The sequence below is a fragment of the Olea europaea genome, unplaced genomic scaffold (assembly GCF_002742605.1).
Source record: "Olea europaea var. sylvestris unplaced genomic scaffold, O_europaea_v1 scaffold2467, whole genome shotgun sequence".
In the NCBI taxonomy this organism is placed as follows: domain Eukaryota; kingdom Viridiplantae; phylum Streptophyta; class Magnoliopsida; order Lamiales; family Oleaceae; genus Olea; species Olea europaea.
In genome coordinates this window covers 56,092-82,348 of record NW_019242880.1, presented here as the reverse complement: position 1 = coordinate 82,348, position 26,257 = coordinate 56,092, and the positions used below count along the sequence as shown (strand labels likewise).

The window sequence follows — 26,257 nt, the reverse complement described above, 5'->3', positions numbered from 1 at the left end:
ATTTAATAATCCAAAAAACGTCCGACAATGAATTTCTTCGTGCCGGCATTTTCGGTTTTGTACATTGTCTCCAAAGATTCCCATAGCTCTTTTGCGGACTTTGCATTGCAGTACACATTAATGTGTTATTCAGTCCATTGAGTACATAATTTCTGCACAGAAAATCGAAATACTTCCATGCATCAACCGCAGCCAATTTCTCAACGTCACTTTCTTGATCGGTGTATGAAGGCGCATCTTCTTTAAGAAATTTTGCCAAACTTAATGTTGTCAAATATAAAAGTATTTTCTGTTACCAACGCTTAAAATCTGACCCATTAAATTTCTCTGATTCTTTTTCGATCGTATTCGGGAGTGTAGTACCAGAAGTTGTCATTTCTGAAACACAATTATAAGATAATCAATAAGAAGGAGTAGAAATATAATGATCTAGAAAAGTAAAATTTGTTTTAAGATTGTTGTTTCTGGAGTATAAGTTTTCCCTTCAAACAATCCGAAAGAATTACCGTAACAGTACTATAGAAAATTAAATTCGAGCTTACCGATTTCACGATATTTCCTTAAAACGAATTTGCTGCCTTCAACGGTGCTAAAGGTGTCTAACAATCGTTTCTCAAGATAGAACGAATTTTGACTCCTACGAAAGTAGCAAGGCAATCTGCAGGAGTTCCAACGAACGCAATGAAGTATTTATACTTCGAAAATAATATCAAAACGAGAGGGAGAATGAGATTCAAAGCAGAGAAAATTTGCAATGAAAATGGTGTAATTTTTCTGGCAGCGGGGCATGCTATTTATAGACTTGTTCGTGACCATTCGAACATCCTCTAGCATGCTATTTATAGACTTGTTTAGTAGACCATCTAGACCAAAAATTACCCGGAAAAAGCCAATGAAAAAAATAAATTTTATTAAGTAACCAAGAATTTGATTGTATACAATTTGGTTCAAAAACTCAAATAAATTGTCCAAAAATCTAATATAGTGCAAGGATGCACCCGCAACGAACCGGACTCGGGCATGGGCACGTGCTCATGCTCGTGCCGTGCCGAGCAGGCCGGTCGGTTGGATGGCGGTGGCGCGCGCATGTGGGCTTATGACCGAACCCGATAGGATACAGGTTTCTCCCCTTCCAAAGACTATTGGTACTCCTTGGGGCCCAAATCCAATTCCAAAACTTGCACCATATAAACCACACCAAAGTTTCATAACTTTCCTATGTGGGATAAGTGTTTGGGCAAATCAAATTCTTCACTAATTAATGATTTCATGTGGGTTACTTTGACATTAAATATTTCGTTCAATTCTAAATGGTTTTCGATAAAAAAAATATACCACGTTCATTACCTTGCAGAGTAAAACGTGAATATGCTAGGTGTCATATTAATTAAGATGTAGGTCTCACTGAAATTTGGATCCAAAGTTGACCCATTTCATACCATTTTCTAACAGTGCTTAGCTACGAAGTGCGATGACACCTGTTGCCGCGCAGGTTGCTGTGGGTGATTTTTTGTGGTGGTTGCTTGTGGATGGTGATGGCAATAGTTATGCAGTTGGCGGTAAAAATGACAATTGTGGTGTGGTTGTAGTGTTGACATCCTCACTATATAGTTGGTGCCGTAGAGATGGCGATGGTTATGCAATTGGTGATGGAAATGGCAGTTGTGGTGTGATGGTGGTGATAGAAACAATGTCGCTATACAGTTGGTGTCGTAGGGATTGCGGCTGTGATAGGTGTTTTTTTAGTAGATTGGTGATTTTTGTGGGTGGTTGTGGTGTGGTGGTTGGGGTTGACGTTAACGTTGACGTTGATGTTGGAGCGTGAGACAGACATTGTTAGTGATCAATTATTTGGTTGTTGTGACTAATAAATAATATGTATCCTAAAATAATGTGTGATTGTGATTAAAATTGGAATCGTGACTCACAATTTGGTAAATTGTGATCACCTAATTCGATTGAGAATTAATTTATGATCAATTAATTTGATAATTTTTTACCATGAAATAAGTTGTGACTTATAAAATTAGTGATTTGTGATTAATAAATAAATTGTGAACTGTAAAATTTATTATTTGTGACCAAGACATAATTGTTGACTTATAAAATTTTTGATTTGTAATCGACGAATAAATTGTGACTTATGAAATTTTAGATTTGTGATCGAGAAATAAAATTTACAACCAAATAATTTGATAATTTGTGAATAAATTATATTTAATTACGACATTAATATATTTAATTAATAGAATATAATTTTTATTAATTATTTCATAGATAAAATTTAATAATATATAATTTTTTGAAGTTTTAAACCTTGTTTCTTAGTTTTGAAATGGATCATAGTTAAATTCTTAGATAAGAAATTTTCCCACGATAGAATGGCCTTAGGGTTTCATCCAAAGGCCTTATTTATACTCTTCCCGATCATCCTTGATCATGGATGAGATCAACGGTCCAAAACAATTGACAACATAGCAAAAGAAGGGGCAGCTAAAGATTTTCATCTGATGGGTCCGGGTTAATGGGCCTCAGGTTGAAGTTATTGGACAATATTTTCAAGATGGGCCAAGGCCATTCTCATTACGCCTTAACGTTGGATTGGACCTGACATCACAACCCAACATATATGTAAGTAGTTTTGAGCACTTCTGTAGTTTATAAAATATAGGGCACTTCATGGCCTCTGATTTGCAAATTAAGGAGCATGGCTTGCGGGTGGTGTGGCAGAATGTAATGCGCAATGTGTAGTCCAAAATGTAGAATGATATCCTCACCTTTCACTGTTTTCTTTGGTCTTGTCTAATATGTTAACATTGTGAAAAGATGTACATGTTGGCTGATAAGCGTGTTTTAAATGTTTATTTACACGTTTAAACTAGTACAATATTGATGAATTGAGTAAATTTCTACACATTTTAGTTTATCTATTGCGTTTATGGGTTAAACCTCAAATTTGAACATACTTGCAACTAGTTACTAAACAATATAAAGTTCAATATGGGATATAGATAAGCTCCCATGTCTTGTGTGCTTTCGAATTGAATTTTTTAGAGTTTAATGTAATTTTTTATATTCACGACTTTCTTAGACATTCTAAAATTCATCGCATTAGACTTAACTTTGATCGAGAGATTGTTCGGTATAATAAGAACACTAATCACCAACATGAACTTGTAATGGTCAAATGCTGGAAATTGAGAATCAAAGCGGATAAATATAGGGCTCTTGTTAGGGTCAGTTTTAATGAAAGTATAATCCTTAATCAATTTTTGTGAGATTAATGTGTATGTTTCAAGGATACAATCACGATAGTTAGGATCTAGCTAGTATAAGTGGATGTTCTTCCACATGTCTGTCTATATATTGTAGTTTGCAGCTGACTAGTCTCAACTTCATGAAGTAGTCCACACAAGGGTAAAGGATATGTCCGGTCAATTTTGGCACAAATAATATACATACAAAACTTAGTTACATAGTTTGTTCCTACAACCAAAGCAACTCTGTACTTGTTTAAATTTAATGGAACGTCTGTTAAGATTAATTAATTAAAAGCATTTCAATGATTAGGTTTCTTAATTCAAGATATATGGAAATTATTTTAGGAAAAAAATGAGATGCCATGCTATGAAATTTGAAATATTAATTGTGCTTTTGTCGGTACTCGTGGTAAGACTTGATTAGAATAAGATCAGCGTCTCAAAGGATCTAGCATTTTCTAGAGGCATCTTGAGGATAGAGTCTTGAATCGTATATTAAAACAATAATATAAGGATTTATGTTAAGAATAAAATATATAAAGACTTGATCAATTATTAGTCTTAATCATGAGCATAACTCTTCCATAATTTATTTAATCCCCATAGGATTTTTTTTTTTTTTGTAGAACTTATCCAATTAATTATTCGATTAAGAATATCTTCGTTCCCTTCAATTGCGTAAGAAACATTGGTCTTTATTTATTATAATATTTGGAAGGCAAGAAACTTGCACTGTATTCAAACTTTTATATTTATATCCAAATTTCTAAAAGAGCTTCTTCAAATGGCTATGAACAAAGCATCAAAATGCCATCCCATCAATTTGCTCAGAGATTATATTTATATCACATAAAAAATATTTAGTTAAATATACCATATTCTGACTGTAATAAAGATCTTCAATTTTGCACTTATATAAGTAACTTTTTCGTCATGTTTTGCACCGTTAACCTTCAATTAATTAAAACATCTTATTTCGTAAAAAATTTCTATCCAAATATTGTGTTTATGTGGGGGAAATATTTTATCGAACATACCTATTTAAAAAAAATAAAGGAAAAATAAATCTTTTTTATTATATTCTAATGAACTTTTCTATCATCATTAGGAACGGGATATGCTAATTAAGATAAGGTTGAGGTTAAAAAATAACAAAAAAAGTTAAGAACACAAAAGTGAAAATGAACAGAAATTAAGGACCTTACTTATAATTTAGTGTAATTAACAAAAAAAGGGGTAATGTGAATATTTTATCCAATAAATAAATGAAAACTCTGGCCTTCTTTTACATATCATTTAGCTACAGCTGGAAAATATCTTTCTTGCAATGTGAAAAATACTATTAATAAGAGTGTTATTTTCTTTTCCATTGTGGCATCAATTGTTTTTCGAAATTGTCTCATGGAATTGTATTATTAGACGGAATGGATAATATTTCCCGTTTTAAGAATTATAACTAACAAATTATTATTCAAATATTTGTGAAAAATAATAAAAATAAATCAATCTCCCTCTCTATAACATATAAAATTCTAAAAGTTAACAAGGGGAAAAATAAACTTTGTCTAATATTTTTCAAATCAATAAATTATGATTATCTTAAAAAGGATAAAATTCCTACGACTTTGATTTTTTTATGTTATCTTATTAATTATTCTTTCAAAATTAATTGTATTTTAATCTTATTTCAATAATTTAAGCTGACATAATGATGTGAAACCAGCATATGCCTTGTACGTGAAGTATTATCCTGGTATAGCATGGGAAAGTGTCGGTGTACAAGAATCAATTTAAGAAGATAAATTCTATTTTACAAAACTTTTAAATTATTTATAAATATTTCAACTTTATTTTAATAATATATTTCGATGAATATACAAGTATTATCCACTTATTGACTACTACTTTCTATTTATTTATAAATTAAACCATTTGTAAATTCTTTTGAAATGAGGATATTTGCATCATATCTCAAAAAATTTTATGAATTTTTCAACGAAAATAAAGACGAAAGTGACTAACAATACATTGGTGCATTGAATATCAATGAAGATAAGTACTAAGGCCCTGTTTGAGCCTCATCAATTTGAAGAAATGTATTATGTAATGGTGATTGATGAAGAATGTGTTGTTAAAGAAGAATGAATTTTTTTTATTTTTTGTATAATATTATTTTAATGAAAAATGTGTGGTTAACAATGAGTAATGTAAAAGTAATAATATCAAAGAATGTAGAGTAATCGATGACAAACACGGGCTAGATGATTAACAAATCAATCAGAACATAATCGGTGATCTAACAATTCTATGTTTCTTACATTCGATAATTTAGTGCAAAACGAGTTTAGATCAGATGAGAGATATCTCCATCGTACTGTCTTAATGATTATAGTTATAATGGATAAAGCCACGTAGAAGACAAAATCAAAGTCAAAATTTCCAAATCTCAACCCTTCTGGAAGTGTTGAATTTCCAAATAAGTCGACACACAAAATCCTTTAGACAGCTTCTCCTCATCACGTAATTGATAGACCCAATTATAAAAGGGAACTGTCTTCCATCCATTCTATACGAAAATTATTGATCATGGCTGGTGGTTCTTCTTCTTCGTACGTCCTTATTTTATGCTCTTTTCTGTTTGTTTCCTCAGCTATTGCCCAAACGTCTTTTCGACCTAATGCTCTTACTCTACCTGTAACAAAAGATCCATCAACTCTCCAATACCTTACTGAAATTAATCAAAGAACACCCCTTGTGCCTGTTAGTGTAACACTTGATCTTGGGGGCCAGTTCTTGTGGGTGGATTGTGACCAAGGCTATGTCTCATCCACTTATCGGCCGGCCCGTTGTCGATCGGCTCAGTGCTCACTTGCCAGGGCCACAGGCTGCGGGGAGTGTTTTTCACCGCCTAGGCCTGGCTGCAATAATAACACGTGCGGCCTCCTCCCGGATAACACGGTGACTAGGACTGCCACCAGTGGGGAGTTGGCTTCCGATGTTGTGTCGATTCAATCTACCGATGGAAGGAACCCTGGCAGGAATGTTTCTGTGTCCCAATTTCTCTTCGTTTGTGGCTCCACGTTCCTTTTACAAGGGCTTGCAAGTGGGGTTAAGGGCATGGCAGGACTTGGAAGGACAAGAATTGCACTTCCTTCTCAATTTGCTGCAGATTTTAGCTTCGACAGAAAATTTGCTGTTTGTTTAAGCTCTTCAACAACAGCCAGAGGTGTTGTAATATTTGGTGATGGCCCATATCGATTTCTTCCCAATATTGATGCTTCAACCAATCTAATTTACACCCCACTTATTATCAACCCAGTAAGCACTGCATCGGCCTACTCTTCGGGTGAGCCATCAGCCGAATACTTTATCGGAGTAAAAATTCAAAAACTTTGGAGTCAACTTCCCTTCCCGGCACCCCTAACCTTACGTGAGGTTGAAATTATAGAAAATACTTGATTAAACAGAAAATGAAAAGTAACTTATTTTGATAATAATCTTTTACTAGTAGGTTAAATAATTATTTTATTGTAAGGATAAAAGTTAACTTATATAAGTTTGTTCAAGAAATTACTATAAGGAAAAACAACGTATTCAATTATGTTTAAAAGAATAATAGTGTGATGGATTTGATCTCCACCTCATAACGGGTAGAATTTACTATGCCCACTGATGAGTGATTTACACTCATTATATTATGCCATTAATTTCATGATTTTGCTATTTTGGAAAGTATTTTAAAAGTGCTAATATGTGATTTTGATGTTATTTTGTAGATTGATGGAAGTGATAAAAAAAAGAGTGCAAAAGAAGAAGAAAAGAAGCAAAAGGGAAAAAATAAAGGAATTAGACCAAACAAGCGAGAAATTGGCTAAATTGAGCTTAATCGAAAGTCGGAGACCAAATTGTATACATTGAAAAACTGAAGTGGTAGAATTGAATTTAAGAATGGCATGAGGGCTAAAATACACCAGGGGAATGAAGTAAAGCCTTGATAAATAAATTACATGTAATTGGGCCACACGTGAAGCGGAATTGGAGTAAAAAAAAGGCATCTTCTACGTTAATTTATATATATACTGTTGGAAGAATTTTGTGAATAGTGACGCCGAAATAAGTATAATGATGGTGACAAAGTCGAGGCAAGAGTTGGACTCTTTGTCCTTAAGTCGAATTTGCCCCGCAACGGTGCCTACGGATTTCGGCAATCGACTCCCAAGATACAACGGCTACACTTGTGTTTGTAGCACTCCAAAACACAAGTACAACGAACCCAATGTAGGCTTATGTACTCCACAGATGAAATGAAAGAAAATCAAAATAAATGAAATGATTTTGATTTTAGATAGAAGAGAGGATGAGAGACGTTTTTGTATATCAAACTGTGAGGAATAGTACACCCAAAGGGTCCTATTTATAGACCATGAAGGGGTGTGGACGAAATGGTTGAGACCAAACCATGCACCATTTCCAAACAATGCACCTTTATGAAAAGGTGTCTATTCACTAATGGTTGAAGTCTTTTTCGTGATTTCTCATTCATCCGATATTGGTTTTCGAAATGCCAAATATACCCTTCAATACATGCAGAGAAATCAAAATTCTCTTTCGGGGGCGTTGCCCCCGACCCCCCTCGACCCTCGCGACCTGACCGGGCAGGTCGATCCCCGTTTGTGCGCCCCGAAGCGGCGAAGTGGCAAACAATTTTGCCTAAACGGATTGAGTCGAGCTTTTGAGTATTTGGCCGAATTCGATACGAACTTTAATCGATTTTCAATTCTCAATTTATTTAACCAATATCCAACATATACGTGCTGGCTGAAGAAAAGAGGTGGCTAGGTTAGAATAGATATACGACGGTGGGTGGCAGTCAATTAGATTTCATATACAAGGAATTGGGTGGCAGCCAATTGAAGGAAAAGTGGAGAATCTTTTGGAGACAAAACCATTAATAAGGCAGCCAACTCGGAGAAATTCTGAAAGAAAACGGAGGCAGCTAGTTGGATTGCAAAAGGGCTGCTAAATTAATACAATTGCTGGGAGAAAAGAAACGGTTGGAATTTCACTCTTTTGGAGTATACAAAACCGGCAGCTAGGGGGGAGAAAAGAAGGAAAATTTAGGCGGCATCCTGTAGTAAGAAATTGAGTAACATTTGATCATTGTTTTGGCTGTCAAATATTGTGGCTGGATTTAATATATACAGCAATTAGAGAAGCCGAAATTGGAGCAGTAACGTGGAAGCAGCTGCTGGTTTTGTTGCATGGAATTGACATACACCCGCAAAGAGCTAATAAACATTGAACTCCCGTCAAGTTTTGGTGATTTCCTTCCACTTTTATTTATTTAATCCCAACATTATGTTAGGCTAAATATTTTCATGTATTGGATTATGACAAAATTGTTTAATTTTTAGTTTTAATTCGAGACCTATGTTTTTATGTTAATTATTGCGTTTTGATTCCATTAATATGCATAATTAGATTGTTTTAATATTTGCGCACCATTAAGATAATAAGTTACTTTTTCGTAGTGTTGGAAAAGTCACGATATGTAGAACACTATTATTGGGACATACGGGCAATAAATATTAGGAATAATATTTGTGGCGTGTACGATTTTATGTGATAATCCTAAATGCCAATACATGTTTGCCATATGAAGTCGGACTAGGAATAGGATCGTCTCGTGGTAATTATAGGTTTATTATATTTTGGAAAAGAATAATAAATAATAGTGGAATTATTGATCGTCACAATTGCATAAATTGAAATAATTATTATTGATTGAGAATTAGAACTAAGAATTGATCAGTGGCGTCGGAAATCCAATACGTTCGCACATTTAATTTTTAAACCAATTTTCATTGATTTAATAAGTTTTAGTTATAAAAAATTAGTTAGTTATTCATTCGATCATCTTTTGGTTACAAACTCGAATTTAAATATATCCAATATACTGAAATTGATCATTATTTCCCGTGGGACGATAACTCTCTTATCACGATTATTACTTATACAACAAACTCGTACGCTTGGGAGAATTTGACGAACACCCACGAATGGTGTGACAACAATTAGTGCTGTCACGTCATATTCCCGCTGTTGATGTGGCAACATCAAATGCTGTCATATTCATAATGGACATAATAATTATTGTCCACTGTAGGCAGAAGATCACCACTGACACGGAGTAGTGTGATAGATCATTTCATTGGAAGATGATGTCCTTTTTTCTTTCTTCTTCTTTATTATTATTATTATTATTATTATTATTATTATAAAATTAATTTCCCTGAATATCATCAAAGTTCCTCATTTGGTTTAGCTACAAAAGCTAATTAAACTTTAAATGATATAATTATTAATTTTAACCACATGTTTTATGAGTTTCACAACTTTTCAATCAACAATCTCATCAAGTTTTATTAAAATTTACATAATTTTTTTTTTAAAAAAAATAGATTTTTATCTACACCAAGCAGGGCATAATATTTTTTGTGAACTTCTCTATCTTTTCCTTCAAACATAAACAGCTTTCATGAGTGGAATTTTAAATATTGCCTCCTTATTTTTATTGAAATTTTTGCATTGATGGTTAAAAGGGAATCAAATGAAATAAAAGGTGATTTCGTTAATATGCCACATTTTAATTTCAATGAAAGTCCTCGAATTTTTCTCCTTCTCGCACTTATGTCTTCAATTTTTTTCATTGTAATTTTGTCATTAATCTTCAATTAATTTGCACATCTTATTTCTAGCAACAGTTTCATTTAAATATTTTATTGTCATGAAGAAATATTTTTTTGAACTTTATATTGTTGTTTATCTTGCTTATAGAAAATATATGAGACGCAAATAAGTCTTTTCACTTCCACCTTAAGGTTTTTATGTAAATTCATTAAAAAAAATAAGGATAAAAACGTTGGGAACTCAAGTATAAAAATGAACAAAACTTAAGATAATGTAAAGTCAAGTCTGAATATAATTAACCTCAAAACTAGACAATATATCGTATTACATTTTTGTACTTGCTAGTAGTAAGTACGTACATTGCACGTCTTGTAGACGAAATGAATGATATACGTGATGTTTTTAAAGTAAGGAAATTGATAATGTTAAAGGAAAAATTAAAATTGTTAAAAAGAATATATATGAATAATTTTTTTCATGAAATTATGTACATAGTGTGAAAATGTTAAATAACTTGAAATGCAATGTTCTGTTTATTTATTTTTTTATGTTGACATTGGTTGGATCCCAATCTTCAACCATTACAGCTGGTATTGACCAGCTTTCTGATATACATGGACATGAAAAATGATTGGATTAAAAGATGTACATCTGACTAAATTTAAAATGTTCACTTATAAGTAAAAAAATTTAAAATGTTCACTTATAAGTAAACTAAATGTACAATAATGATTTTAAAAATAAAAAATTACTCATTTTATTTGTAATATGAACTTTTTCACCTTGAAAAGTAAAAAACAAAGAATCATCTAAACACATTTAGAAACAAAAATTTATGTACTAATCATGCTTGTCATGTTAATTCATAACATTTATTTTAAAATTAAAAACCAAAATTATATTCAAAACAGATATAGAAGTGAAAAAACTTAAACAAAAGTTTTATTTTTCTTTTGAATAGGGTTAATACAAATAGAGGTATAGAAAATTTCCCTCCAAATGTATTGAGATAGAAAAAATCTTTTTTTTTTCTTTATATGTTTATATGTAATAAGTAACTGGATTAACGTCAATTTTTACGCTTATATAAAAATAAACATGAAATAATAATGAAATAGCCAATACTATATTAATATTGTTTTGAAACAAATAACATTAATTTTTATTAATACTTAAAATTTTGATTTTAGTGGAAAATCTGTAATTGAGATGCAAATTATGTATTTAGTGGGGTGGATACAAATATGAGAAAAGTAAGTAACTTCTAATTATTATGAGTAATTAGTAAGTTTTTAAGATTGATGTATAATTTTCCCCACCTTAGACTCTTCCCCTCCTAACCGTCGAACATATTTAAGCAAAATTTTCTTTTCAATTTATTGTTCTTTATATTTAAATAATTATATTATCCATTATATTAATTGACCGTGCTATTTATAATCTTTGAATGAAAATGTTGACGGTGTTAAATAAGGACAAAATGATAAATTGAATGATTTTCATCCATTTCCATATTTTATTTGTATATATTGTCTTATAATATAATTATAAGAGTAGATGAGCTTTGATTTTTTAAGTATAATTCACATACATAAATAATAAATAATATAATAAAAAAATATATACGTATACACATGAAATAATATTATACTATATTACTAATAATTTAACTTCATGTAATTTTCTTTTAAGTATACAGTTCATTTTCCACATTGGAATACTCAGAATTTTATATTTAATCAAATTAAGCTTAATAGCTTAAAATTGAAGCTCTTCTGCATATGTAATTATATTAAAACCATAATAAATATTATTTCATATTGTAATTAATCTACTATTATATTAATGCGCGATTCTAAGCATTAAACTTAATTGGATCAATGTAAAATTTTTAGTACTCCGATATACAATAATGAACATTACACTTAAATGGATATTAAATGAAGTTAAATTAAATTAAATGGTATTGTACTAAATATACATAAGGGTAGAATTGACATATAACAAAATATATAAGAATAAAATTGATATTCAAAAGTTTTTCTTCAATCCTTCTTTTTTAATATTGTCGAGAGAGAAAAAGAATTACATTATCCTTTTAGAATTAACTTATATCTAAATATATAAGGTCAAAGCAACCATAACACAAAATCAATTTCTCGAAAACTCTAATGGTCAATATGAATACACTCACATACATAAAACATCATCTAGCCTATTCTTGAGTATTGAGAAGCTCTAGCCCACAACAAATTGCTTGCATTGACAACATTTCTTACTTTTTTTCCGCTCAAATTTTTATTTATAAGATCTTAACATGGAATAGAATGAGAAATGTTAGTTTCTATATCTATAATGGTCTTAAATAAATGCGTTTATTACATGGTACATGCACAAACACAAAGTAGTCCAGCATCTCCTCTCTCATTTATTTACATTAATAATTATAAAGATAGCTATTTCTCAATCCCTTTCAATTATGGATTGAATTTATTATTTTCGGTAGAATTGTATAGGAATATAATATTATTTTTAATATGTAATATTAGATTTGAAAAAATTAAATAGTATAAGTAATAATTTTTTAATAAAATTTATATATTAATATTAATTGATGTAATAAAATATGACAATTCAAGTTAATACTATATATAGGGGTGTAAGCGGTTCGATTTTACCGGTTTTTGATAGATTTTCAAACCAAACCGTTTAAAACGGTTTGAGAAAAACCCAAATTTAAACCAAACCATTTTGAACGGTTTGAAAAAAACTCAAACCTAAAGCTAACGGTTTGGTCTGATTTTAAATTGTCGATTTCTCCATATATTTTTTTGTCCGTCTACTTTTATGTCATTAATTCATTGAATTCAATATATATTTATATCTTACTAGTAATAAATCTAAAACAAACTAAGCCCCTGTTTGAACCAAATTTTTGGGATAAAAAAATGAAAATTTGGACCGTTATCCCACAAGTTCAGCCGCCTTTGTTGACCTACTGTTTCATGTGTAGGACCCAGCCTCCTCTCCAATAGTCAATTTTCTCATTATAATGATATGTAAAATATGGCTCAAACATGGGCTAAATATATCTACTATAAATTTAAATACCAACTAAATCAAAGTGAAATCACAATAAACTAAAATATAGTTTTGTTTTTCATTTTTTTCACCTTTTTAGGCTAACAACGTTACAATAAAAGTCTACTAAACTAGATATAAGGCCCAAAAAATACAATAATATCCAACAAGATCTTGTGATCATCATATCTGAAAAAAGGATACTAATTAAATAAAGAGAATAACCACCCACAATAATAAAGTAATTGTTTATAATATATAAATATAACAATTACACAAGTTTACGTTTTATGATGCTACAAAATGTATTTAATTTCAGATTCTTTCCTTAATTTGCTCCAAAAAAATTATTGATCTGAACTTTATTCGTAACAAATATTATCACCGAAGGTCTAGAATCTCTTTGTCTCCGATTTGGTATAATGAACTTCAATTCAACTTTGAAGAGGCGTGAAAAATCTGAAAAAGAAGTGTGTGGCGACGGTGACACAAGACTGTGTTGGGAGTCAACTGTAGTTCATTTAAATTCTGAAGAGGAAAAAAGTTTTTGATAGATTATGTTAGTCTTGAAATTATTAGATATATATTAGGATTATTGGATAATAATAATAATAATATATCTATATTAGAAAATTAGAAATTAACAAAAATAACCACAAATGATAAAACTATTAAATTTTACATATTTGGATGTATTTTCAAAAAATTTCATTTTTTCATTTTTTTATATTTACATATTTTTTCACCGATCCGGTTTGGTTTTAAACCGCAATTAAAATTCTCAAACCTAAACCAAAACATTTTGACCGGTTTGGTTTGAGTCAAAACCATTTCGTTGACCGGGTCCACGTGGCACCAAACCGACGGTTTCTAAAATACGATTTCGGTTCGATTTTCCGATTTTGCGATTTTTACTTACAGTCCTAACTATATGTAGTGTTAGTATAATTTCTTTTAATTGTACCCAATAATGTTTTTATTAATTGTGTACTAATAATTAGTAGTAATTGTGTTTAATGGGAATTAATTGGCTTAAATTTTTTTTTTTACAGAAAATTAATTATTAGTTATCTTAGTTAGAGGAAATAAATTGAATCATTTGGTATTTTGTTTTGAATTATATATATGTAGCATTATTATAATTTCTTTTAAATATATGTAATAATGTTTTTATTAATTGTGTGCTAATAATTAGTAATAATTGTGTTTAGTGAAAATTAATTGAATTAATTTTTTATAGCGATACAAATTATTAATTATATTATTTAGAGGTACAACTTTAAAGTTTATATTCAATTCTCACCTAATAATACATTGTAGATTATGTAGGGTCAAAAAGATCTCAAACAATGAAAATAAGAATAAAGACAAGTGTATGGCGAAAGCTAACAACAAAAGATAAGACAATTGTCCAACAAATTTTGGTTTATAATAAAAATAATAAAAGTTCTAGTTTTTATGTGGAATCTTATATTTATAATAAAATTCTTTAGTTATAATCCTTACGCTTCGTTTTTCTATTATAATATATATTATTTAAATTTTATTGCTCTTTCAGTCTTTCGTTGTTTCTCGATAGATCAAAACAAATTTTAAGAAATTGGTCGATTTATAATCCGTTGAGGTATAGCTACCGATAAAGAAACGTTCTATTTAGGAAACTAGGGGTGTAATTTGAAATCAAATTTGAAACTAAGCTGAAGCGTAATGACCTAATTGATACAAATTAAATTTTGGTTACTCAATTAAAATTTTGTCAAAAGTTCAATGACCGAACATGAATTTATCGTTTCCAGATTCTTTCTAATTTGAAACTTTAATCCTCGTGCAAGCATCCTCACTCCCACCCACGATCTCTCTCCCTCTCCCTCTCCCTCTCCCTCTCCCTCGTTCTGCCATTAATGTACCTTGCTTTCCAGGTACCCCCTCTTTGTTTTATAAATCCTGCAAAAACAATATTTACTTGTAGTCAATAGCCAGCCGTTACTCAGAAAAAGAAAAGACCAAATAATGATAAATCAAAGCTTCAGACCAAATTTTCCATGATGATTTCGGTTACACACTTGCTTGGACTAAACAACTGTACTATTTATATACTTCAAAATAAGTACTTAATGGAACACTCTGAAACTACGTCTTTTTTGGAAGTTTTCAAGAGAATAAAACGTTTAAGGCTATTTGAGCCCGCCATAGGGGTTCTTGGATTCGTTTTTGTGATAGTTTTTATTATTTTTTGCTTATTTTTACTTGATTATAGAAATGAGTCAAAAGGGCTGAGATTTTCGATTCAGAATGAGAGGTTTCTGTGGTTAAGATTTGATGGTGGATTGGGTTATCCGAGTAGAAAAAATCCTGATAATTTGCATAAAAATAATAATATTTGCAATGTATTTGAAGGTGATTGGGTGTGGGATGAAAGCTATCCTTTATATCAATCTAAAGATTGCAGGTTCTTGGATGAAGGCTTTAAGTGTAAAGAGAATGGGAGACCTGATTTATTCTACACCAAGTGGAGATGGCAACCCAAAAATTGCAACCTGCCAAGGTATTCCCATTAGTTTTCCATAATTATTAATGGGATTTTGTCTTTTTGGTTACTGAACATGGCAGGCAAAATTTTGGGTAGTTGTTTTACCCTAGATTATTACTTAATTGAATGATGATTTAAGTATGGAGGATCGGACTTTAACCATCTCATCTAAACTTTTTGTTAGTTTATTTTCAGTAGCAAAACAAAATATGTAGTGGTTGGATATAAGCTTGGCTATTATTAGTTCTGTCTATTGATTTAGTTGTTGATGCTATTTTCTTTGCATTGATGAATGATTATGAGCAAGTTGACCGTAATTTAGAAATTTAACATGCTGCGAGAATGGATATTTATGTTCTATTGTGATTGCTACTCAATATACCTTCAGTTCTATTATATAGTTCACTAAGATCGTTACATCGTAGCTGTTTATGTCAAAATACTTTCTTTTGCAATGTTGTCTCTTGAATATTTCTTTCCTGTTTTCTCTTAGGTTCTTAAAACTTTTGCTATTGGATGCAAATTTGTATTATTTGAGGAGCAATTTCTTCATTTGGAATGTATATAGATGTAGTAAGGTTTCCAAGGAACAAAATCAAACCAATCCTTTCATTCACATGTGTTTTTCCTATATCAAACTCTTTCACTGCAGAGGAGTTTTTAATCTAGTATGAGAAGAAGTAGAATGGACTCTGATATCTTTTCTCCGCACCTATAAAACAGATTTGACGCAAAGATTATGCTAGAGAATCTTCGAAATAAACGTTTAGTGTTTGTGGGAGACTCAATAGGAAGAAACCAATGGGAATCTCTACTCTGCATGCTTTCTTCTGCTGTTTACAACAAGGACTCTATCTATGAAGTAAATGGCAGCCCCATTACCAAACATAAAGGTTTCTTGATATTCAAGTTTACAGAGTACAATTGCACTGTGGAATACTACAGGGCTCCATTTCTTGTATTGCAAAGCCGGCCTCCTGCCAATGTTCCACCAGAGGTAAAAACTACTCTGAAACTAGACCAAATGGACTGGAGTTCTTCCAAATGGAAAGATGCAGATGTGCTAGTTTTCAACACGGGACATTGGTGGAATCAAGAGAAGACAATAAGAGGGTAATTTCGTCTAGTTGTTTTCTCTTGTCTAGATACTAATGTATTTTCTCTCGAACTGTCGATGTGTTGCTGGAGCTTGTTTGCCTAAGCTTTTAAAGTTTACTGATAAGTTACAAATAAACTTTCTTGTTAAGTAAATAAGTTAGTTGTAAAGCAAATAAAATATTTTTTTTTTCCAGAGAAATCTAGAAATAAGTATGTTACTTATCTTGACCAACTTAGAAGTTACTTTCAAATAATTATTTGTTTTACTTAAAGCTAAAACTAAAAATTTATGTTATCTAAAAATATTTGCGGAGCAAAAGTAGCTTTGTTTTTAAAGCTCAGTGCAACACTCTTTTAGAGGAGTCGTAAGAATTTCTGGAATCTAGGAAATTAGCATGTGTATTAGCTGGTCATGGTGAAAGTGTAACTTTACTTGCATGCAACAAGAGAATATCAAGGATGCTTTTGAAATTTGATTCCTTCAATTTCACAGATAAACCGTTAACTACTACTTTTACTGTGGGAATGTTTCTTGCAGTAGGGAACATTGTTGTTATGTATTCATGATTTCATGTGTACCATTTTATGTTCTGACCTTGTCAGGGGCTGTTTCTTTCAAGAGGGGTCCGAGGTGAAGATTGAAATGAGAGTCGACGATGCATATCAGAAGTCTTTAGAAACAGTAATGCAGTGGATACACCGTGAATTGACTACAAACAGGACTCAAGTCTTATTTCGAACTTATTCTCCTGTACATTTCAGGTCTAGCTCCTTTACGATTTTGGCTTGTTTAACATTTATCTTCCTATATATTTATTTTTGGGGAAACTATGATTTGTCTGTAGATTTTACTTTACGTAAACAAATTTCAACAACAAAAGATTAATATCATTCATAAACTATAAGGAAAATGAGTTAAGAAATACTGGCCTATAGAGAGTCGTGTGAAACTTTGTCTTGAAGCCATATTTAAAATTTTTAAATTGAGAATTGGCTTGGGAAGTATTAAGTTGGAGTTCCTTACATCAGTTGCTTAGGCTTTTAGGATTTCATGGATTTTACACCAAACTACTTGGGTTATTTAATTCATATTATCTACTATTGTTCTCCATGTTACTTCCCCCTTTATCTTCAGAGGTGGCGATTGGAAATCTGGGGGAACATGTCACTTGGAGACACTTCCGGAGCTTGGTTCTTCATTGGTGTCATCCGACACTTGGGCACGCTATAGCATATTTTCCCAAGTCATCTCAGAATACTTCAACATTTCAGATATGAGAGCATTTGACTTGCTAAATGTAACTCATATGTCGTCAAGAAGAAAAGACGGGCATTCGTCTATGTATTACATGGGTCCGAAGACAAGTCCTTTATCTCTCTACAGGCAGGATTGCAGTCATTGGTGTCTTCCTGGAGTGCCCGATGCTTGGAATGAGCTACTTTATACTCTTATTCTACAGCGTGAAGGGATCAGAACATCAAATTAATCAACATTCAGGTGCACAGGTTTGATCCATTGCTGACTAATCTATATTGCTTATACAGTACCAGAGGATTCATATACACCATTGACGAGCAATTGGGGATCTTTCGAGGCTGCTAAAGAAGGGAAAGCAGTTTAGTGACATTTTTATGTGATTACATGTATATGAGCCAAAGTTTAGGGGCAAATGAGAAATGCTATTATTTAAATAAGACAAATTTTATCAAATACATTTTTAATTCCATTTCTCATTTTAGCAGAAATGCATCAATGACAGATGATATGCTTGTAGCAATGTCTTGTGGGTAAACATGTCGTAGCTCAATGATTCAACTCCATGCTTAACTACTATGAAGAAAGAGTGGTGGAATCGCCCTGCCCACTCTGCATCTTATCTTCAGTATGTGCACGATCACATAGCTCTTGGATCATCGAACAGCTTAAACCTGTTGGCCAAGAAGATTTTTATATGGAGCTTTTCTTCGACCAAGAACTCTTTTTCTGTGCTAGACCTATGAAGTTTGCGACTCTGTTCAAATCTCTATTGTTTGGTGGGGGGGATTTTGATGTAAGTTGATACCCATTTACGACTACTTGTTTGGTAGAGGTTTCAAATAGAATTTATGGAAACATTAGCAGGAAATTGGATGTAAGGAAATCGGAAATCGATAAGATTAGTGATTAAGACAAAATAAGGAAAACAACTATGGAGATCCGCAGTCCCCCAACCTTTGACAAATTAAGCACTCAAGTCCACAATTAAATTTTCCAGCATCATAATCTTACATATTTGGTGCATATGGGTCCTTTCTAGATAAAATTGAGCTGTATTTCCATTCAAAAAATGAGATCTGGTCACAATTATAAGGGTCATCAAGTAATTGGACTTCAAGTCTAGGGATATGTATAAGAATATGGGTCCTAGTTAAGATGTTCAATCACTCTTTGCTACATAAAAAAAAATCCCAAGTTCACAAATAATAATCACTATCTTGTTATAGATTTGGACCTATAGATAGTCGTGTAGTATAATTTTTGCATACGATCATCTTATAAAATTAAGCTACCACATATTTATTATTCATTACACATCGGTGTACTAATGTCATTACTCACAAAGTATTATCATCACGATTAAGACAAACCATGCACACTAATTGGTAGAGCAATTGACTAGACGATCTTAATTAGAACTGAGTGTCAACTTTTGCTCATCAGTGCAGGATAACTTAATTCTCAATCGAAACATTAGTCATATTTATATGCACTAACACATGCTGGTACTCAGTTCATGTTATCACCCCCAATCTATGACACTTAATAGCACGCTCAAATATTATTAGTGCGATAACAATTTTGAAAACATAAATAAAGAGGCTATATTTATCCAATGACAAATCAAAATGTCAAACATTATAATACCATCATTCACTCTGATGGGACCTAAATTTTATTTTTTTTACATGCCCTGGATAGGCCTCTTATTTTCTTTGCACAAGACTTATTTTCCTTTGCACTTAATCACACATAAAATTTATCGCTTGACTAGATAGCTACAATGGTGATAAGAAAATATCTACTTTGAGCAAATTCGTAATGCTGAGAAAATTCAAGTTTCAATCTTCTGCAAAATAAACCAGCAACCCTTGTGAGCAGTGGACCAAGGGATCTTATAATTCATAACTTACATTAAAGATAAGCTATATATATATAAATAGAATAAGAACCCTAAAAGTGTTAGTCAACAAGAAGAATGTGACAGTCATGTTAAAGTAGTTAATGCTTGCAGCTTATAATTTGTCCCCTCTTTGATTGAGTCGTTCATTTCTTTTGACCAGACTGGGCTAAAAGAAGGATGATGGTCCGACAGAATTATGATGATAAGGCAAGCTGAATCTTACATTTGTGGTGGTTAATCCACTAGTTGTATATATGCTATCTAGATAAAGGTGGATCAACTTGATTGTATTGATGCATTGCTCACTTTTCTATAAGTTAAAGGTAAAATTCAAGGAAGTAATAAAAAAAAAAGTATCTTAAATCTTAATATGGTATCAGAGTTCACTAAGTTTAAACGAGTAACTCAATCCGTCTAAAGCTCAAATGAACCATTAGATTTGAAGATCGACACTTTCAAATGAACAACAATCTTGTAGGACATGTTAAAGGGTAAAATCTCATACCAATTAGATATCGAAACAATCCTCTTAAGATTGACCTCTTAAATAAGATCCCAAGTTTTAATAATGTTAGTTTTGATCAACTCTCCATTTCATACCTATTTATTTATTTATTTATTTATTGAGATTGCAATGTTTTTGTTAACTAAAACATCTTTAGGTTTACACAAGACAGTCTCATGCAACCACTTAATTGTCGTTGCCTTAATTTTTCCTCAATTGGAATCATCTTACTTTAATGAAAAATACGACGTTGATTAACCTCTTACCTCAACTGTGACAGCAACTGAATATTTCGAGGGCAGTTGCCATTATCAAATGCTTTAACAAGTGAATTCTAATCACATCTTCATTTCTTAATTTTTGGCTTTATTTTTGTCACTTTGTAGTTGATGATAAGGAGAAATTGCGAAGGGGACTGATCGAAAAGATTGCAGTGGAATCACGTCATGTCTTTCAAGTAGAATGAACAAAATAAATACTTGATGCTGATTATATAGAAATTAGAGGATCAACTTGTCGTATAAATTTTTGGATCTACTGATATTTTCAATATAAATTCGTTAGAGATTGTAAAACTATCAAACTGAGAATGTGTATTTTTTTTAATATGAGAGGTTATCATTAATAGTAGCACTGAAGATGTCTTGGACGATTAGTATTATTTGAAGACATGTTTAGTACATTGAATCAAGAAATGCATTTTTTTGTATTTTTAATTGTTTTAGTTAATTAAATATTTAAAAAATCAATTTAGCCTACATTAAATTAATCAAATTAAGGTCACAAGTTTGGATTTTGATCAACAAAAAAAATTTTGGATTAAAATCATTAGAGATCTTTCCGACACACAATTATAAGAAGGTTTGATAAGTAGGTACTAAAATTTCTAATGTTTGAAATTCAACTGCACATTTTTTAAATGTTGGATATCTCTGGCGAATTTCCCTTGTTCCAGTTAATAAACATGGTAGGGATCAATGCCAAACCTTTCACAAAAAAAAAAAAACCATGATTCTTTTTCTTTCTTTTTTTTTTCCCCCGCAACTAGTAGGACCAACCGTGTTGTTTCTCTACCAACGGTCATGTTCAATGGATCTTTGGTCATTCCAATGAACGTAGACATCAAAAGCATTTGAATTGCTTGCTTGCTTTTTCCTTCCTTTTAAAATCTCCTTCAATGGCATTTTATCTTGTGTGTAACATCAAATATGTTGTTTTAGTCTCACCCATTTGATAAGAAGAAAAATTAAGTCCATGGTTGGTTTGCCGTTTTCGGTCCATTTTTCATTTTCCGTTTTCGAAAACGCGGAAAATGCGTTTGGTCCTTTTTTTCGAAAACGCATTTTCGAAAACGAGTTAAAATTTATAGCTGAAAACGCAAAACAACTTTTTATCGTTTTTAGCGTTTTCAGTTATAAATGTTGAAAATGCGAAAAACGGACTGTTTTCGAGGAAAATTAAAAATCGTTTTGAAAATGAAAATGGAAACCAACCGCACCTAATTTGCTCGTACGATTTTTCGTCATCGTTTTTTTTTTTTGTTTTTTTGTTTTTTTCAAATTTTTAGTGAAATGTAGACACATAAAGGGAACTTATAAGAGAAATTTTGAATAAAAGTTCTTCGAAATGGCGTCTACATTAGGTTTTAATTAATATTACACTTAACAGTCAACTATAACTAGGACCCTCAATTTTTATAACCTTTTCAACCACACATTTCATCACGAACTTCAATTAAAATATGATTTTTCGCAAAATCAAATAGGGGCTAAGTAATGTCTTGTAGTGTTTTGAGTTTCCATTAGTTGCTATAAATACAGTATGGTACTCACTGGTTTGAGTCCCACCACTGCATAAAAGCATGGGCTAAGTTTAATCATTCACTCCTATATTATCTTATGCCCTGCGGTCAAGTTGAAGAGTTTGCTAAACCGAACTTTTCTCCGTTTTCGAGTATTTTTAGGCAATCCATCCAGCCATACAAATGCAAACTCTTCATCAGCAGACAAGCACAACAGAAAGCAAAGGGACTGGAGTTTTTATTCCTCGTTCTTCGCATCCACGAAGGAAGAATAGGCAGGGAAGACATGCTAGATTCCACAGGCATTCTGATAATTCAGGACGGCTTCCTCATATCGCTTATAATAACAATAACAATAACAGTTACGCATCATACAATTCACTTTACCCGAGAATATTTAAATTATAACACTATTTATTTGCTCTCCTCAAGCGGAATACTCAATGAGGCAAGGATATTTAGATGATTGTGCACAAAAAAAATGTGTTGTTTGTGGCTCTTACGTAGTGAAATTACTGTATGATTGATTCTTAGGCTGGATATGGACATATATGTACCCTTGTCATCTTCCTTCAATGCAATGGACTTTTCAGTTGGTTGATATTTGCAGAGAAGGCATATTTGACTATTCTAACAACACAATTGTTTCAGCGTTTGTTCATGAGTTTGGAAAAACTATGTCAAATACAAATGCTATGATATAAGTGACCTTTCATTGTGTATTATCGAAGAAAATGTAAATGATCATTTCAATGTTACCCAACTGGGACTGGAGTTTTTATTCCTCGTTCTTCGCATCCACGAAGGAAGAATAGGCAGGGAAGACATGCTAGATTCCACAGGCATTCTGATAATTCAGGACGGCTTCCTCATATCGCTTATAATAACAATAACAATAACAGTTACGCACCATACAATTCACTTTACCGGAGAATATTTTAATTATAACACTATTTATTTGCTCTCCACAAGCGGAATACTCAATGAGGCAAGGATATTTAGATGATTGTGCACAAAAAAAATGTGTTGTTTGTGGCTCTTACGTAGTGAAATTACTGTATGATTGATTCTTGGGCTGGATATGGACATATATGTACCCTTGTCATCTTCCTTCAATGCAATGGACTTTTCAGTTGGTTGATATTTGCAGAGAAGGCATATTTGACTATTCTAACAACACAATTGTTTCAGCGTTTGTTCATGAGTTTGGAAAAACTATGTCAAATACAATAGCTATGATATAAGTGACCTTTCATTGTGTATTATCGAAGAAAATGTAAATAATCATTTCAATGTTACCCAACCTTTTTCATTCCAATTTCATCACCAAACTTATAAACTATACAAAAATTGTGTTGTTGGCAGTATATTTAGTGCTTGCATGAGAAAGTTTGTAATAAGATATTTTTAGGGATTTACAACTTTTATGGACTTCTCAACATATATTTCATCATTTTTTTTTATCAAAATCAACTAAATTTTTTATCAAAGGTTTTGGTTAAACAACCCATTAGTGCTTGTTTGATTTTGATTTTTCTACATTACTTTACTTCAAACTCATTTTTAACTATTCATTTATCTCGGTATAATATTTTTGCATGTTGATTCATAACTATTCTTTGCTTTAAATCACATATTCTCCCAAAAAAAAAAAAAAATTTACAAAACCACTTATCCAAAAATAAAAATCAAACAAGGACTTAATAAAATTTCCTAAACACTAGCATTTTGCATTTTGCCCTTGTTTGAGACTCATTTTTTTCATCAAAATATACTTTTCAACGGTAATTTAACTCCACTTCAATAAAATATTTTTCAATAAAATAATATTACACATAAATTCATAACTTTTCTTTATTTTTTAACCATATATTTTTTATCAGCACACTATTCAAAAATATTTTTTTTTTGACAAGAATGGAGGTCAAACAAGGACTTTCTTACAATTGGGTTAGTTTTGTTTATGTGTCTTTGTTTTGATATCGAAACATTAAGCTTAATATACTCTATAGTTCTCTCCTTCATTAGCTATTCTAAAAAGTTCACCTAAGTTATCACCTATGTTTTATGCTTTTTTTTTTTTAAGCTTAAGAGCATGTTTGGTAGAGATTTTAATTTACTTAACATCAATTTTTCACCATTATTTTATTAATACAGCCGTCATTTTTGAATTTTTTTTTTACAAATAGGACTCACTTTATATTTAACGATCAAAAAATTAATTAACAAAATTTCTACCAAACAAGCATTAAGCTTTGTTTAGGCTTGTAAAAACTTAAAACTTGATTTTGTCGTCTAGTCACGTATTACGCTTTTTAGAACAATAATGGCTAGATTTAGTTCGTCTACATTTACAAAGTTTTATGCTCCACTTCAATAAAATATTTTTCAATAAAATAATATTACACATAAATTCATAACTTTTCTTTATTTTTTAACCATATATTTTTCATCAGCACACTATTCAAAAATATTTTTTTTTGACAAGAATGGAGGTCAAACAAGGACTTTCTTACAATTGGGTTAGTTTTGTTTATGTGTCTTTGTTTTGATATCGAAACATTAAGCTTAATATACTCTATAGTTCTCTCCTTCATTAGCTATTCTAAAAAGTTCACCTAAGTTATCACCTATGTTTTATGCTTTTTTTTTTTTTTTTTAAGCTTAAGAGCATGTTTGGTAGAGATTTTAATTTACTTAACATCAATTTTTCACCATTATTTTATTAATACAGCCGTCATTTTTGAATTTTTTTTTTACAAATAGGACTCACTTTATATTTAACGATCAAAAAATTAATTAACAAAATTTCTACCAAACAAGCATTAAGCTTTGTTTAGGCTTGTAAAAACTTAAAACTTGATTTTGTCGTCTAGTCACGTATTACGCTTTTTAGAACAATAATGGCTAGATTCAGTTCGTCTACATTTACAAAGTTTTATGGGTAGAAACACGAAAATAATGCTATTGTAAATCATTGAGTACTAGATGACATGGAAGAGATAGATAAATTATAGAATAATATTATTTGTATATAATTATTTACCTAAATATTTAGTGTCAAGAAGAGATTTGTGAAGCTTTTCTCCATATTTTTTTTAAAAATTTTTCAACCCAATCACATCTCAGCCCCCACTAGGTTTCCATTATTTATTCATTAAAATGAAAAAATATGATCGTTATCCATCACATCATGCCACCATATTTGACTTTGTATTCTTGTATGGGGCTCGTAACGACATATACTCTATAGTTCTCTCCTTCATTAGCTATTCTAAAAAGTTCACCTAAGTTATCACCTATGTTTTATGCTTTTTTTTTTTTTTTTAAGCTTAAGAGCATGTTTGGTAGAGATTTTAATTTACTTAACATCAATTTTTCACCATTATTTTATTAATACAGCCGTCATTTTTGAATTTTTTTTTACAAATAGGACTCACTTTATATTTAACGATCAAAAAATTAATTAACAAAATTTCTACCAAACAAGCATTAAGCTTTGTTTAGGCTTGTAAAAACTTAAAACTTGATTTTGTCGTCTAGTCACGTATTACGCTTTTTAGAACAATAATGGCTAGATTCAGTTCGTCTACATTTACAAAGTTTTATGGGTAGAAACACGAAAATAATGCTATTGTAAATCATTGAGTACTAGATGACATGGAAGAGATAGATAAATTATAGAATAATATTATTTGTATATAATTATTTACCTAAATATTTAGTGTCAAGAAGAGATTTGTGAAGCTTTTCTCCATATTTTTTTAAAAATTTTTTCAACCCAATCACATCTCAGCCCCCACTAGGTTTTCATTTTTTATTCATTAAAATGAAAAAATATGATCGTTATCCATCACATCATGCCACCATATTTGACTTTGTATTCTTGTATGAGGCTCGTAACGATTATATTTTTCATTCTTATTTTTACATTATTGTATACCAAACGGGACCTCATCATATCATGTGTATCAAAATTATTATGTACATATAGTTCAATCAATATGCCAGAACACAATGACATACAATAGCATTCAAGATTGGAACGTAAAGTGTTTTGCTTGATGTATGGCTGGCCAGGACACACGCGGGATATTTTTTGGCAAATCCTTTTCACGATGGGCCTCCATT

General features: G+C 31.2%; 2 protein-coding genes across 2 annotated transcripts; both read left to right on the top strand.

Annotated features, from left to right (window-relative positions):
• Positions 1–1,471: 1,471 nt before the first annotated feature.
• On the top strand, positions 1,472–6,734 carry LOC111382292. The gene is made up of 3 exons (XM_023006211.1): positions 1,472–1,821; positions 3,092–3,236; positions 5,763–6,734. The coding sequence occupies exons 1-3, from the start codon at positions 1,472–1,474 to the stop codon at positions 6,717–6,719; spliced, it is 1,452 nt and encodes a 483-aa protein (XP_022861979.1). The 3' UTR covers positions 6,720–6,734.
• Positions 6,735–15,122: 8,388 nt separating this feature from the next.
• LOC111382294 (protein trichome birefringence-like 10) lies at positions 15,123–18,437 on the top strand. The gene is made up of 4 exons (XM_023006213.1): positions 15,123–15,576; positions 16,285–16,674; positions 17,263–17,421; positions 17,795–18,437. Exons 1-4 carry the CDS (start codon positions 15,146–15,148, stop codon positions 18,144–18,146), a joined length of 1,332 nt encoding a protein of 443 aa, XP_022861981.1. The 5' UTR covers positions 15,123–15,145; the 3' UTR covers positions 18,147–18,437.
• Positions 18,438–26,257: the final 7,820 nt, after the last annotated feature.